Raw genomic sequence first — 16,502 nt, 5'->3', positions numbered from 1 at the left:
ATCCATATTGATTAGCCATGATGTGTTAACTGTAGTTGTGACTCACTGATGATTCATGCCAATTAGTAATAAATTCCCGCCGTCCATCTAAGTTCACATCAATCAATGGCTAATGCCTATGACGTGCAAAACCTTTGATCCATACGGTTCAATATGGATGTGAGAGCAGACATATGTTTAGCCATGGTGATGTAATTTTATAAAGTGACCAACATTTTTAACTCATTTCCCGTTGGTATGCCGCGTCGAGCGAAGACAATATTTGTCGCATGAGTACATTATCTATCTTTGTTTTCATCAATCATTAGTATATCGAATCTAAGGGTTTATGCTTTCATATATAATTTTCCCTTAGTATATCTCGTCTGAGGAGTTGAGCGAAGAGAGTGTTGTCGCATGAGTATATTCTGTTACTATATCGCGTCCGAGGGATCGAGCAAGGAGGAATTTAAAACTTTAATTTCTATGCTAGCTTGGAACAAGCTAAGCGAATTAAATCAGGAGGTAAAATCCTCAAGCCATGCTCCCCTGCTTCTAGGGTTGAGCTGGCTAAAAGGAAAGGGGTAGACCCCATAAAAATATGAAATTTTAAATGTCAAAAATCTTTTGGAATTGTAGGGGTTTGGGACCCCCTGAAAAGCAAAGGTTCCTTAGATAAATGATTTTTTTGACTTTGGTGTCCAATTCATTGGATTGACTAAAACCATGATTAGTGACTTCAACAAAAGTTGGTCTAAAAACTTTTCTAGCCAAAAAAACTTTTCGAAGCTTTTGGATCCCTATGGTAGATCTAGCGGTCTATTACTGGGAACTGATGGAGATAATTAAAGGTTGATTAATTCTAATGCGGGAGATCATTTTGTTAGCTTGGTATTTCTCTAAGGCCGAGAATCTTATTTATGCACCGTTCAAGGGAAGCAAATCGGGTAGCGCATACACTTGCTCGTGAATGTGATCTAGATAGTTGTGTGTGGGCTGAAGATCCACCTAGTTTTATTATGCCGCTGTTGATTGACGATGTAAGCGTGATTTAATTAAATAAAATAAGTCATGATGGCATTCCTTAAAAGAACTCTAAGGTCGAAAAAATTGAAGGATGCTTTTGAGATACCCTAACCATGTGTCCTTCAGAGTGAGGTTGAGGCATGAGGCATGGCGATGCAACACGACCTGGAGTCTCGATGAGGCACAACGACGGGCCATGGACTCTTCCCTTCAGGTTTCGCTAGCGACCCCGTGGATTCGCCTTCCATTTACCTGCCACTGTGGCGCTGGTGGCGGGAGGGGAATCCCAATGCCTCTGCTTCGGTTAGTGGTTTAGGTTAGGTTTTTTTAGTCGCTGCAAGTGCGGCGCTATGGCAGATGGCAACACTTCTTCTTCGAGTTTGTCTTACAGGCTCTGATCCTCGTCGAGTTCGACGGAGCTCCCACGTAAAATCCTGCCGTCTCCTCGGGCCGGCGAGGTTAGGGTTTCTCGTCACGTGGCGAGATTTGTTGTCAGGTGCTTCAGATCTTTTCAAGGGTTGAATGGCAACGACTACAACTTCAGGACGCTGATCCTTATGGGCACGTGCACGAAGACTTTCTGATTTTTATCAACAAAGTCAAGCCAGCTTCGGTATGGGAACAACGACAGGGACGCGTCAGCGACTCGTTCTGACGGTGGTAATGGTCGTTTGGTGGTCCCGGAATCTTGATGTAGTAATTCTTATTATAGTTGAGATACTTTATACTTCCAGCCAATTTTTATAATAGATCTGATCATTTTCGCACTTTTTAATTGCGACTAACTAGCAAGAGACCATCAACAATCTCACCTACGAGGGCCAAGAACGAGCGGGGCAGCTCAAGAAAAAAAGAACGAGCGGGGGGAGAGGAGAGGACGGCCCGGCCGTGCTGTGAGCACCGACGAGGGAGTAAATGCGCCTCACCTGACCTCACGGTCACGGACGGACCCAAACGCCGTCACTCTGCTCAGCTCCAGCTCCCCAATCAAGCGAGGCAAAAGCCCTAGCCCGCGAGCTCCGGCGGCCGCCACTCCCTCCCTCCCCTCCCACGCACGAGCGGCGCGGCCTCCGTCCGCCCCCTCAATCGGGGTCCAGCAATGCCCCGGCGGCGGCCGAGGGCCGGGGAGAAGCGGATGGACGCCGCGATCGACCACTTCGCCGAGATGGGATACCGCAAAGCCGACGTCCGCCGCGTCGTCAACAAGCTCCTCAAGGTCTGCGCCCCCCCTCCCATCCCCCCATTTACCCGCTTCGCCGCCGAGAGAAACGGAGACGAACGCGAGAAAGGGCTGTCTTTTGGGTCCGTCGACCGGCGGAATCCTCTCAAAGATCGGCGCTTTGCTCGTGCGTGAATGTCGCGGAGCAGAGGTGGCGCCTAATTTCCCGCGGTTAATTTTGTCAGCCGATTCGGAGTCAATGCCGATTCTTGCGATTATCTCGGCATTGTCTGGTTCCCCTGATATAACGGAACTAAACCGCCCAGGGATTGGATTGATCCCCTACATGTCACCAAATCCCCACCCAGGCCAGATCCCCTCTCCACATTCTCGTTTGGTTCCCCAGAACCAATCCCCCTTCCTCAAAATTGGTCGAGAATGCTGCCACAGTATTATTTCTTACTGGTTCAACTTCAATGGACAAACAAGTCAGCATACATTTTTCATCAGCAAGCTAACATATGCAAGGTTACCTGAAATACAATTGTGTACAAGTTCTTTTTTTCTGGAAATCTGTGGAACTTGCCCATCACCAATCTCAACAATGCTAGCCAAGTTGGTGGATTGGCGCAAATGAGTACCTCTGTTCTGTTCATCCTGGACTTGGTTTTGTCGCAGCAATGCTGTTCCCACACCTCAAGGAATACCTGCACAAAAGTTAGAGACGTCAAAAAGCGCAAAGTGGTCCCAAGGATGCACGAGTGGATTTTCCAGAACATGCCAATTTAACATTTATTTGATATAAGTAATGACAGCTGTTGTGGTTACATCAGAGATTTCAGTAAGTCAGTTCGCTGAAAGACAAGGCCACCTTTCAGTTATTATTATGTACATGTGGAATTAGTAATATAGAACAGTGGCGGAGGCACATATGCACATACTTAGCATGTTCAGCAAGTCATCTACACTACACAGATGCCGTTAGTGAAATAAAAGTAAAGCTAGAATCAGGTTTAAACCAATCAAATTGCAAACTGAAGCTTTGTCATTTAGCTAATAACTTCAGCAGAAGAACTGACCATTGCTAATAGTAGATACTATCTATGTCCTTCCCAGCTGATCGTTTTGACTTCCGGGTCTCCCTCGCTTCTTCAGTCAGCCTCTTCTCCTGGTTCAACCCCTTGAATGCGTCTTTCAGGTGAAGGCATCTCAAGTATTTGCCCCTCCTCATCATTGAAATCTTCTTCATCACCACTTTCTTTGTCTTCTTCCTCGTCATCGTCACTTGCTGAAGCTTACCCCTTTTCATCCAGATCAGCCATCTTCCCTTTCTTCACTCTTTTCCTCCTTGCAAGACTTGAAATGTTGACCATCTTCCTCTTTGAGCGCACATCGCAAACTATGTCACGAATAAACTGAGATGGGCGACCTCCCTCATCTAGAAGTGATTCTGATTCACTCCTCGAGTTGTTCATCCAATCCATGGTTGGGTCTGCTTCATCATATTAAGTAAGATCCATCATGTGAGCACATGGATCGACCTCCTTATCTTCTCGCTAAGTCTCATTTTGCTGAAGGCGGGGCTGCAAGTTGTAACGTGTGTGCACCAGCTTTGTCAGCTTAATGTAACTTTGCATATTTCTCACTTTGCTATGGATCAACCCGAAAGTATTCCAATTGCGCTCACACCATTCGATGACACACAATGAGACACAATGCGCATCGCATACTTCAGCAGCATGGGCACTTCTCCACCATATTGAGATCACCAAGTGTCTGCAAGATAGAAACACCATAAGTCAGCAAAAGAGAAGACACTACACCAATTCCCCAAAATTCTGTAGCTCACTTAACCTGGGCTAGATGTGCGTGCTGCGAGCTGTGCCATCACTCCGCCGAACTTTCCTGTATTGGCATTATAAAACACAAGTTCATCCATAGCCTTTGCTCCGGACTGTGGTGTAGCCGCCATCTTTGCTATTACATCTAGGAGTTTATTGATATAGGCTGGATCTTGGTCAAATGCAAATGAATAGTGTGATTCAGGATCAAGGACAGCAGCTACAAATGCAAAAATGTACATATTGGAATAGAAGCTACATGATAAATGAAGAAGAAGAGCTACATATTTGTCAACTAAGAGTTTCATCACAAAGGGGGTACCTGCAAGCATCAACGTGTCGCCGTACTTATGCTGAATCCTCGGGCCCACCTTACTCATGTAATTTTCAAATTCATATGTATCCTCGCCGAGTTGAGCTGTCAATTCCTGAACAGCGGTCATCATCCTTGCTTTAAGACCAGAAACGGTCACATCCTTCTGTTGATCAGCATACCGTAGTAGACTATATGTGGCTGCACTGTATCTGGGACCCTCTTGAGGTCGTTCCACCATTCACTACTTGTCAGACATGCTTCTATATAGTCAAATTCTTCCTCAGTTTTCCAGTCACTATTTTCCCACTCCTCTGACACCATCCATTGCCGAAACTTGTCTTTCTTATCATGTATCCTTTGCAGGGAAATAAAACAGTTGGGTGGTATTAGGATGGATCAACTCTCCACCAATCTTGTCTCCCATATCAGCATGCAGCCGGTTGTGATTGTAGAAGAAGCTACTAATCTTTTTCGCACTTTTGAGAACTCGAGCAACCTCATGAAATTTACCAATGTCCTTTAACATAAGGTTGATTGTATGAGCTGCACAAGGCTGCCAATATATCTCAGGGTGCTCTTTGACGAGATCTTTGCATGCCTTTTTGTAGTTCAAACCATTGTCCGTGACAATTTGGACAACCACCTTCGGGCCAATTTCATCGACAACAACCTTTCTTAATTTCCTTGAATATGAATTATGCATGAATACTGATGTTAAATATTGCATGACAAGGAATAGAGCATAAATATGACTGCAACACGAAGCATTTTCTTTACCTGAGTTCTGGATCGGACCAGTTGCATTGACAGTCTTGTGAAAGAACATGGCCCCATTGCAATAAACCATGAAGTTGATGATGCTCATGCCGGTAGGTCCTGTCCATGAGTCGCTCATGATAGTCACACCAAAACGATCCCAATCTTGCTTCATGTTCTCAACAAAAACCCTTATTTCCATGTAGTTGGCATCCAAATATATCCCATCAACTTCATATGCTGTAGGCAAGTGCTTTACTGCATGTAGCTCTTGTCTCAACATCAGCGCTGCTCGAAATGAAGCACAATTGATTTTCCGTCCAGGAATATCATTAGCGTGGAACCATTTGGCCCAAGCTCGACCAAGTTTTGCTGCATTTAGCTTTCGATTTGAGAAGTAAATCCTTGGCTGGCATCCCTTGGTTTTCTTTCCACTAGGAGGAGTCCTAGTACTACCATCTGCAGGACTAAGAGAGCTCTTACACTGAAGATATTGAGTTATCTTTCCAGTGGCAGGAGTTGTAGGACTAGACACAAGACTCGCCGTTGCTGCTGCCACTCCTGGACCCGACCTCAAATCTACTACCCATATTGATTTCTCCCTTTCCAACCTTACATGGTCCTCTTCATCACTAGCAGGATCAAGATCAATTATTGGACTTCCACCCATTTCCTATAGAAGCTCAAGTTCCAATCTTAGTTTGCCGGCTTGTACCTTTGACTTTTTCTGTTTGTAAACCAGCCAATCCTTCCTCATTGCAGCTTGTACCTCGGAGGGCACATTATAGCAGGCAACCACTGATCCTCCCAACCCACCTAGATGTCCCATTAGGCGGGTTGAGCCTCCACCCCGCCTCTTCAGGCCACAATAGTGACATGAAAATCCTTGCCTTCCATAATTCGCAGCATGGCTCCAGGTATCAGTAATATCCCCAGTGAAAATATACCATGCATTTTCATCACATCGTCAATAGAGCCATTGCACGAATTTCACATTTTACAAAAGACAGCAAGTTAATTTATCACAAAGAATATATAATGTCTTGCATGAACAACATACGCATTGTGCTCCACAATAATATGCATCATCGGCATAAACCACATGCTAGCATACAACACCGCAAAGGCTTGGAATGTGATCAGAATAACAATTGACCATAGAAAACAACAAAGAACACAAGCTAATCAATGGCATAGGTAAATACACAAAAGTGCCAAAGAATCACAAGACATCTCTGCACAAACCATCTTAGATGTTTCATCATAGGTAATGTAAATACATGACAATCATTTTTTTTAGGACCACGAGTTATAGTTACTCAATGGTGTGATTACATTCAGCTAGCATCGATATTCAGGGACAGTTGCTACTATGATTTGGTCTCCGACACTTCTCGCCGTGGCCGCCAATTCTTGTGCAAGAGCATTGCATGTTCTTGTAAACACTATGACGCAGTGAGTAGCGAAGGCAGAGGCTTGATTAATGTCTGCCACCAGAGAGAAACACTTCGCTCGGTTCTGTCCTTTACAATGCAGTTCCTTGCCGACAGTAGCGCAGTCGATTTCCAAAGTGACCACCCCCCTATACAGTTTGCCAATTCCTTCGGACCAATTAATGCTGCCTCCGCTTCTGCTTCTTCTACAGACGAGCATTTGTTTAATTTCTGGCACACTGCAACAAAGACTTGACCACGGTGGTCTCTAGCAACTGCACCAATCCAGCTTTCCCCTGTCTTGGAAATGTAAGATGCATCTGTGTTTAGTTTAACATCCCTTTCGCTGTGCAGACCAATGATCGCTAGCAGGCGCTGTCGGATTGCTGGGCCTATGGGGATACAGCGACCAGCGACATTTATCTTTGTCAGTCGCATCACTGTACAGCGAATCATTTACGTCCTCCTCGTACCTGACTAAGAAATGCACAGCACTCAAAACCGTGTCCTTTCCATCACCATGTATAACATTGTTTCTCAGGTGCCAGGACTGCCAAAGAATCAAAAGGATTCTATTTCTGACAGTGTCAGATTTTGCATCAAGTAGCAATTGGAGCCCAAGCCTCCAGTGTTGGCGCCGCCGGCACGAAAGGAGATTTTCCATTGGCGATTTAGGTATAGATGTGAGGGCACGAGAGACATGTTAGTCATTCACGGGCCATGGGGGAGCTAGTTTTGGGCTTTGGCCCAATTTTTTGCCGCCAAAGGTGGCCCTGGCGGGAAATGACTTTGGAGGCCGAAATCGTTGAAATAATTTAACAAAAATGCTATATTTCAGTACTTTCTGAAATTAATGAAATTTCCGAAATTTCATTGAAATTGAAAACCATGGTCCTGATTAATTCGGCCTTTCTGTTTAGGATGTGTATGGGAAGGATGGGTGGCCGTTGCTGGAGGGCAGTTGTTACTCCGTAGTGCAAGAAGCGCTCTTTGAGATGGAGGAGCAGGAGAAGTTGCAGCAGCAGCAGCAGCAGCAGCAGAATGAGGATGATGATGGTGATGATGAGGGGGAGGAAGCTCATCCGGTGAGGACGCTCTCCACATACTCTCTTGTGTTTATCCATGTTAATTTCTGTGTGTGCCATTGGTACCAATTTATACCACTCTGCTACCTACAGACTAATATATTCAAGGCAGTGTTTCTTTAATTGGTAACTGTCATCCCACGCCAAAAAAAATGTAATATCTTGCTCAATAATACCTGTCATATGTACTAATTCCTCATCTTTGTTTGCTTTAAGGCATTTAGTTTGAGAAAAAGGTTGGTCCTAGTACATGGATGATAATATTACGAGGTTATTTCCACTGTTATAATTCCTCATCCTGTTTCTATGATTATAACTGAGTTGCCTCAGCATTATACTATTTCAAATGACTAAAATATGAATAGATATTGAGGAGTAAGTTGATGGAACGGCCATCCTAGGATTGAGACTCTCCCTTACATCAAGCATGCCCATGTTATATTACTCTTAACATGCCTTAGTTTGTGTTTGCACAGATTGAAGTGGGTACAAAGTAAAACGTTCTTATTTTCACTATTTATGAAATATTTGCAGGAGCCGCAGCAGGAGGACGTGGAGGAGGAGGCTCCGGTAAGCTCCCTCTCCATTTACTTTCCTGTGTTTGTTTTTTCACCTAAAAGCTGGTTTATTCATAAAAATGACAACAATGCCAGATGAAAGAAGTGGTCTGGTTGATGTCTTCCATCATTCCTTTGGGCTGACATAGTCGACTGATGAATTGGCATCATACATTTTAGCATTGCACTATGTAGTATTTTCTCAGTTGGTTTTGTAATACAACTTCAACATGTTGGCCATCAGTACTTCTGCAATAAGGAAACATTTATGGTGCACAAGCTGCTGTTACTTATGAAAAATTAGATTTACCTTTAAAACAAGACCTTGTTAAGAATGTCTAGTTGTGGTTACTTATTCCCTCCAGCAACAAATCCTATGCATACTGTCCAATTCTTACGTGGGGCTTTGGTTGGTAATGCAGCAGCAAGAAGTAGCAATAAAGGAGGAACCGTCAGAAGAGTTCATTCCCATTGCGATGGTTGTACCACCATCTGAGGCAGTGCTAGCAGTTGGGCAGACAGAGGAAGCGGAACCCCCGCTCATCGACCCACCTTCTCCCAGAGCTGCGTCGCCAGATCCGTTAGCTACAAGAACTAGGCGCAAAAGGCCCCCCTGCTACGGATGGATCTCCGAGTCCGAGAGTGACTCGGAATATGAGGAATATGTCGCACGTCGACAGCAGCGGGTGCAGGTCCCGGCCAAGTAGACGGGCTGTAAGTGAAGACACTTAACAGGTGCTGTTTCTGTTATCCGGTCTTCGTTTGCTATCTTTAAAGTGAGTATTTGTTAGTAGCCAAATTTCTATCAATAGTCAGTAAGTTCATACTGTTGTTACTGCTCTCATGCTTTTGATCAAATGAAGATACTCTAGGATTTACACTTGCTTGGTTAAGAACACAAACCTATCATAACATACGTTAAAAGGTGAAAGCAAAACTTTTATGACACTGACAGGAGTTGAAGATTGCCCTTGTTGGAAATGCTAGCTAACCATTGTTCTCTCGTTGTGACAGAGAGGGGGCTGATGCAAGGCGAAAGCAGGGGAACCGGCCTAACCTGCAGAATTAGTATAAGGCTAGTACTCTATATTGCTAGTATGGACTATGGAGTTGCAATGGCACCGTGGCTCTAGTTTGTGTATATATATATATATATATATATATATATATATATATATATATATATATATATATAAGTAAACCATGGACTCTGGAGCAGACGCTTTGAATGGCAGGTGCTGCTCCCATGGAGCATGTAAGAGCAGCATATATGGATGCTTCTGACTGTAATTAGGTAGTAATGTGTGCTAGGGTGGCTTGGCTTTTGACCACTATAAATCGTGGCCTTCTTGGATTGGCCTGGGTGAATGTGTCTGAATCAATGCAATGTGGTTTATGGTTTATCTATGCTTGAAAACGCTAGCTATTATTTTTCATGTGGTTCAATGTTTCCAATGCGGTGGGATTTTGGGGGCATATCTGTTGTTTTTGCTGGTGTTCTCTAAGGCCCCGTTTGGATGCAAAGTATTTTTAAAGTATTACTAGAATATCACAGTTTTTTGAAAAACTATAGTTTTGAATACTTTGAGGCGTTTGGCTATACCAAAAACTGCAGTTTTATAAACAGTGGTATTGTTGATACTGTGGTTTTCTTGGAGTATTAAAAAAGAGGTCTGGACCTCTTTTTTCTGAAACTGGGGAAAAGTTGCTCGTGTTATCCGCTGGTTGACTGTCGTGCAGCTTGGTTTGTAAGCATAATTAACCACACGGCAGTATCCTTTCAATGGCTTGCACCACACTAGTTAAAATAGGATATCGATTCCTATTCTTTGTAATTAGCTACGGCCGATCACGTCTGCAACTTCCTAGCTCAGCGATCAGAAGACCATACAGCGTTGCATGCATCCGGTCGTGTAGCTCCGTACGTGTAGTATAAGTTAGATTAAGTTGTGTGACTATCGGTCAAAACTACACAGTAAAACAACATCAGCCAAATGTATCGGTAGTTTTTCTAAAACTGAGAAAAAAAATTGCAGTTTCTTTAAAACCGCAGTATTCATCACCCACGCGTTGCAATACCGAAGTTTTGAGATACTATGGTATTTTAAATACAGCGCTGCCAAACTAGGCCTAAAAGTTGATTTCTGCCTACAGTATGTTAATTCCTTACTTTGTCTGGCCTGGTACATAAGACACTTTCTCATGGGCTCCTATACCATTTCCTTGGTATGCTTCCATCATACTCCCTCCATCCCATAATATAGGAGCGTTTTTACACTATGGGACGGAAGGAGTAATAAATACTTTTTGCTAGAAGTACCTTAAATTTTTGGAACCATCGGTTGCTTTTTTAGACGAGGCTGAAGGTGGGAACGGTGTGAGGAGGGCCGGCTACGGCATGGCTGAGCCGGGAGCGAGTCTGAAATTTGATGGGTGTGGGTCGGGGGTGTAGGTCGTCGGAAAATATTTTCACTGGGGAGGTTTAGAGGGTTGGTTGGGGGCGGTGGCAACACGGGGATGAGGGGAGGGCTGTGTGGATGGCGTGAGGTTGAAGGTTGAAGATGACCTTGAGCAGCAGTAATGCATTTTCTCCTGATCTTTGATTTATTTTCTTTTGAGCAATCCTGATCTCTTCCTTTTTAGTTGAGCCATCCTGATCTTTGAATTAGATGGCCGGTCCTACGTGGCTTGGCCCATCCTTAAAAATTCGATCGAGCCCAGTCCGACACGGACCGAAATACTTCCTCCGGTCCTTTTCAGTTCGCATATAAGATTTCAGGTTTGCTATTTCACATCTAGATGTGAGATATTATCTCACATCTAACTCCCTCACCCTTAGGGACAAAACAAATTCATGAAAGAGTTTTTCAAAAAAAAAAACAATCAAGGGTGAGAGAGTTAGATGTGAGATAATACAGACCCCATAAGATTTGTCTGAAGCCTAACCTTGTAAAGTTTGACCAATTTTATAGAAAAAATACAAATATTCACAATGTGAAATCATTATCATTAGATGCGTCGTGGCTTAAATTTTCATATTGTATAACTTTAGCATTGTAGATATTTATATTTTTTCATATAAATATGATCAAACTTTACGAAGTTTGACTTCAAACAGAGTAAAAAGGACCGTGCGTTTTCCATAGCTGAAGCATTTCACTAAGTGTGCCTCTTCTTTTTAGATTACCGGACTTTAGGGAGCGCCATGCCGGGCAAGAGAGCCGCGGCCCTGCTCGAGCACCTTCCCGAGGAGATCATCGACATATGATACTCATCCGGTTGCCGCCCCGGGACATCGGCCGCTGCCGCGTCGTCTGCGCGTTGTGGCTAGCGTCACGTCCACGCCTAAATTTATGCTCGAACACCACGGCCGCCAGCCGTCGCTCCACATCGTCGATGGGGACGGGTGGCCTGCCAGTCACGTTGTCGTCCGTGCCCTCCTGGTTTCGAACACCGTAACGAGGTTTGTCTCCAATGCGCTTGTGATGGTTTCATCATCTTCTCTTGCGGAAGTTAATTCTACATTTGCAATCCAGTCATCCGCAAGCATGCTCTCCCGCCGCAGCCTCGATTTGGGCTAGGCGTCCGCAACATCATAATTGGCTTTTACATGCACCGTCCAACTGGAGAATACAGGGTGCTTTGGGTCTCAGAATCACAAAACTTGTCTGGATCGTTATACATCATAATTGGCTTTTACATGCGGCGGCCTCGGGCGGTGAGGCGGGGCCGTTCTTCTACAACGAGTGGCGTCGCAGGTGTTGCCCCTGTGTCTCCTCGGCCGCGTGGGCGGCGATTGTCGCCGGTCGTAGCGGGTGGTGCGTCCGGATCTGAAGGCGGCCTCCCCCCCCCCCCCCCCCCCGCAACGCTGCTCACACCGGATCTGGTCGTCGGTGGCCTTTGGTCACGGGCGCTGGTGAAGGTGGACTGCCAGGAGTCGCGAACTTGGAACGGGAGAAACCCTTGGCTGGTTCTCTGGGCACGACGGCGGCGACACCGGCATGTGCCGTTCCCCTCCTCAGAGGCATCGTCGAGGTTCAGTTCCTCTCCCTCCCGCTTCTTTCCCGGGAGAAATCCCTTGTCTTGCATAGACTTGACGGCAACGGCGCGGCGTGCGTCGCCTCCTTCCTGAAGGTGTCATCTTGGGCAAGGTGGGAGCGTGCAGTGGGGCATCGTGGTGGCTGCGTCTCCGGTGAGGGAGATGGAACATGGTGCTTTGTTTCTGAATTAGTGCAACTCGGCATTCCTTATGATATGTTCGGTTGCCGGTCAGCTTCTGCTTGATTGGCGTCATTGCCTTGGGCAGGGAGGGGATAGGGGTCCTCACTAGCAACTGCTCAATGCAGTGGCACGAACATGGCTGATTTTTGCGGGCCTGTGCTAATTCCAATTATGGTGCTCCATCTCTTCTCTCTGTATGTTTGTTCAGTGACAGCTCCATGGTGCCGTTTTTCCTCTCTGTGCTTGTATCAGAGAGCCTCGGTGTGGATATCCTTCGAGTTTCCTTCGTGCAGCGACAGGTCAGGCTGAGTATCTCCCTTGGTGGTCGGAACCTTGTCCGTTCTTTGCTCTAGGGTGAGCAATTCCATCTTCCGGCGGTACGGCGCCTTTCGAGCCAAGGTGAGGGGCAGGGGCCCCCTCCGGAGTTGGAGTACCGCGGCATGATTTCGGTGTCCACCTTCCTGGGTAGATGAGGGCGCGGTCCTTTGTCGTTGGGCACTGGCGCCGTCTGATGTTCCTCTCTGTTCGCTCTTCTGGGACAAGTTCACTCGGAGGACTCCGTCGACTACAAGCTAGAGCTTATTTTGGATTCTCGTGTAGGGCTTGTAGTCTTTGGTGCTTGTAAGCTGCTGGGCAACACTTTGTATCGGCTGTAGCATTTCCTTTCTGTTCCGTGTTGGTTGTAATGGTGGCCTTGTGTAATCTCTGGCCGGTTGATGGCTTTGTTAATTCAAAGCCGGGCTCCTCTTGAGCCTTCGTTCTATTATGCAAACACCCACAACATGGTAATTTTCAGGCTCAATTCCATATTTTTTGATCATGCAAATACAATACCATATGTGTATAAGAGTTTGGCAAACACCCACAACAATGGTAACTTTCAGGCACAATTCCATGGCAACATAAAAATCCCATTTTAATTAGATCAAGAAACATTCCTTTGATTTTGTTTCCAAATTTTCTTAGGGAAAATTCCGTAGCAAAATCGAATGAAGACTCGGAATGATTCCAGACTTCCTTGAATAGTGGATAAATTGTTGTCCAGCCAGCCAAAACTCCATCCTCCATCACCATGCATGCATCGGGATGATAATAGGACGGTGCTGAGCCACTATGTCTTAAACTTCTAAACTGAGATCGCGTGTTGTGTTGCCATATGAGGTGAAGCACAATTGATGGAGAACATCATCGTGTGAACTGGATGCTGGAATTTAGTCTATTTTGGGACAGCCCAATAACTATTTCAGAAATTCCTAATAAATCCTAGAGGCCCACTTAGCCCATTCGTGCAAGGCAAGGGGCACTACTAAAGTTTAGTCTCACATTGCTAGTTTAGAGGGAGTTGGACCTCTTTATAAGGGAGGTTCTTTCCCCACGTGTATGAGCATGAGAACAAGAGGGACATCCACGCGCGCTCCTCCTCCGCCGCCCGGCGCGGCGCACGACGCCGCGCCGCACGACGGGTATACGAAGAGAGGTCGCTCCTCTCCAGAGAGACACACCAGAAGATCCTCTTCCTCTCGCCACAAAGTTCCTGAGCACTGCGCTGCACAGTTTCTCGTACTAGTACTTGCCCTAGATGTGTTAGGTTCTACTCCATATATGCAACTACCTCTACTGTCTGCTCTACATATGCTAGGCTACAGTTCATATATGCAAATGCTATTTACCTATTTCTGTCAATAAAATCATTCCGTAAATTGCTCATACTTCCAACAATCCAAAAACCTTATTATAGGCAATTTACCCTGCTGCTTCCATGAGACCTCCTATGTTTGAGGGTATCCACTATAAGAGGTGGCGCGTGAGAGCAGTCTTATGGTTTCAAACCATGAGTTGCTATGACGCCACTCTTGGCAAACCTGAAGGAGAGCTTGATGCTCAACAAGCACAAGCTTTTCAGAAAATGGATACTCTGTTTAAGGCTGCTCTCTTGAGTGTTCTTGGTGAGAACATAGTTGATGCTTATGCGTCAATTGATAATGGAAAAGATATATGGGATGCACTCGAGGCCAAGGTTGGGGTCTCGGATGCTAGCACTGAGCTGTACATCATGGAGCAATTCTATGATTACAGGATGACTGAAGAGCGCTCCGTGGTTGAGCAAGCTCATGAGATACAGTCATTTGCTAGAGAACTTGAGCACTTCAGTTGTATGCCACCGGACAAGTTTGTTGCCGGAGGTATCATCACTAAGCTTCCTCTTTCGTGGAGGAACTTTGCTACCTTACTGAAACATAAGAGACATGAGTTTTCCGACCCGGATCTCATTGGCACTCTTGATGTGGAAGAAAAGGCGAGAGCAAAGGACACACGTGCTCGAGGTATTGAGGGAGGATCAGTGCCAATCTGGTACAGAAGAAGAACTTCCAGCCCCACAAGTTCAAGAACAAGGGCAAATTTGATGGTAAAGCAAAGTTTGATGAGAAGAACAAGGCTGTGCAACACACGAACTTCAAGAAGAAGAATGACAAGAAGAAAGGTGTTTGTCATGTGTGTGGGGATCCTGATCATTGGGCTCCTAGTTGCCCTAATCGCTATGACAAGCGTCATCCTGGGAAAGGCGGCAAGACCGCTAATGTTGTCATTGGAGACACTGACGTGAAGGATGCTGGGTATGGTATATTTCCCACTATTCTTTCAGTATATCATTCTCCTGATTGGTTGATTGACACGGGTGCTAATGTGCATGTATGCGGTGATATTTCCATGTTTTCGTCTTATCAGACCGCAGGGACTTCAACCGTGCTGATGGGCAACGGTTCAAGTGCTTCTGTTCGTGGTGTTGGCACGGTCGATCTAAAGTTTACTTCGGGGAAGATCGTGCGGCTGAAGAACATGCATTATGTCCCCTCCGTCAATAAAAATCTTGTTAGCGGATCTCTTCTGTGTAGAGATGGCTATAAGCTTGTCTTTGAGTCGACTAAATTTGTAATATCCAAGTGTGGAACCTTTGTCGGTAAAGGCTATGAGTCAGGAGGCCTGTTTCGTTTATCCTTATCAGACGTTTGCAATAAAGTTGTTAATCATGTTTGCAACAATAGTGAATCAAATGTGTGGCATTCACGTCTTTGTCATGTTAACTTTGGTTGCATGTCGCGACTAGCGAAATTGAACTTAATCCCTAGTTTCACCACTGTCAAGGGATCTAAGTGTCAAGTTTGTGTGCAAGCTAAGCAACCTCGTAAGTCTCACACGACTGCGGAAACAAGAAATCTTGCACCACTAGAGCTCATACATTCAGATTTATGTGAAATGAATGATGTTTTGACAAAAGGTGGAAAGGAATATTTCATGACGTTAATTGATGACTCCACTAGATACTGCCGTGTGTATCTTCTGAAATCTAAGGATGAGGCTTTGGACTTTTTCAAGATCTATAAAGCTGAAGTGGAAAACCAACTTGATCGGAAAATCAAGAGGCTTAGGTTCGATCGTGGTGGAGAGTATTTTTCCAATGAATTTGATGCTTTTTGTGCGGAACATGGTATAATCCATGAGTGGACGCCTCCCTATTCACCTCAGTCAAATGGGGTGGCCGAAAGAAAGAACCGTACTCTAACTGATTTGGTTAACGCCATGTTAGACACATCGGTTCTCTCCAAGGCATGGTGGGGGGAGGCGATATTGACTGCATGTCATGTCCTAAACCGAGTTCCCACAAAGAATAAAGAGATAACTCCATTCGAGGAATGGGAGAAGAAAAGATTGAAACTCTCTTATCTACGAACCTGGGGTTGTTTGGCGAAAGTCAATGTGCCAATTCCAAAGAAGCGCAAGCTTGGACCAAAAACTGTGGATTGTGTTTTCCTGGGATATGCTTTTCATAGCATTGGTTATAGATTCTTGGTTGTAAAATCTGAGGTACCTGATATGCATGTCGGTACGATCATGGAGTCGAATGATGCGACTTTCTTTGAAGATATCTTTCCCATGAAGGATATGGCTACCTCATCTAATCAGGAGATGCCTAGTTCATCGAATCAGGAACCAGTTACAATTACCGAACCTGCCATTTCGATGGAACACTTTGAAAGTCCTGTGGAGGAGAACAATGAAGTTCCTACTAGGAGCAAGAGACAGAGGACTGCAAAGTCCTTTGGTGATGATTTTCTTGTGTATCTCATAG

The 16,502-nt window shown here is 45.2% G+C and overlaps 1 protein-coding gene across 2 annotated transcripts; it reads left to right on the top strand.

Moving 5' to 3' along the window:
- Positions 1-1,934: 1,934 nt before the first annotated feature.
- LOC123169365 (altered inheritance of mitochondria protein 21) lies at positions 1,935-9,581 on the top strand. Of its 2 annotated transcripts, none has more exons than XM_044587201.1 (5): positions 1,935-2,221; positions 7,431-7,595; positions 8,130-8,165; positions 8,578-8,887; positions 9,167-9,581. In XM_044587201.1, exons 1-4 carry the CDS (start codon positions 2,105-2,107, stop codon positions 8,857-8,859), a joined length of 600 nt encoding a protein of 199 aa, XP_044443136.1. In that variant the 5' UTR covers positions 1,935-2,104; the 3' UTR covers positions 8,860-8,887; positions 9,167-9,581. The 2 variants fall into 2 exon arrangements, with proteins under 2 accessions (XP_044443136.1, XP_044443134.1); XM_044587199.1 differs by having other exon boundaries at positions 1,937-2,221; positions 8,575-8,887.
- The last annotated feature ends 6,921 nt before the right edge of the window (positions 9,582-16,502 follow it).

This window comes from Triticum aestivum, chromosome 7D (genome assembly GCF_018294505.1).
Source record: "Triticum aestivum cultivar Chinese Spring chromosome 7D, IWGSC CS RefSeq v2.1, whole genome shotgun sequence".
In the NCBI taxonomy this organism is placed as follows: Eukaryota; Viridiplantae; Streptophyta; class Magnoliopsida; order Poales; family Poaceae; genus Triticum; species Triticum aestivum.
This window is presented reverse-complemented; position numbering and strand designations above follow the sequence as displayed.

Bases quoted from the DNA above. Each gene is read 5' to 3' on its own strand.
- LOC123169365 (XM_044587199.1), top strand. From the start codon at position 2,105: ATGCCCCGGCGGCGGCCGAGGGCCGGGGAGAAGCGGATGGACGCCGCG. The intron at 2,222-7,430 runs GTCTGCGCCCCC...CTTTCTGTTTAG, and splicing joins TCGTCAACAAGCTCCTCAAG to GATGTGTATGGGAAGGATGG. The intron at 8,166-8,574 runs GTAAGCTCCCTC...TTGGTAATGCAG, and splicing joins ACGTGGAGGAGGAGGCTCCG to CAGCAAGAAGTAGCAATAAA.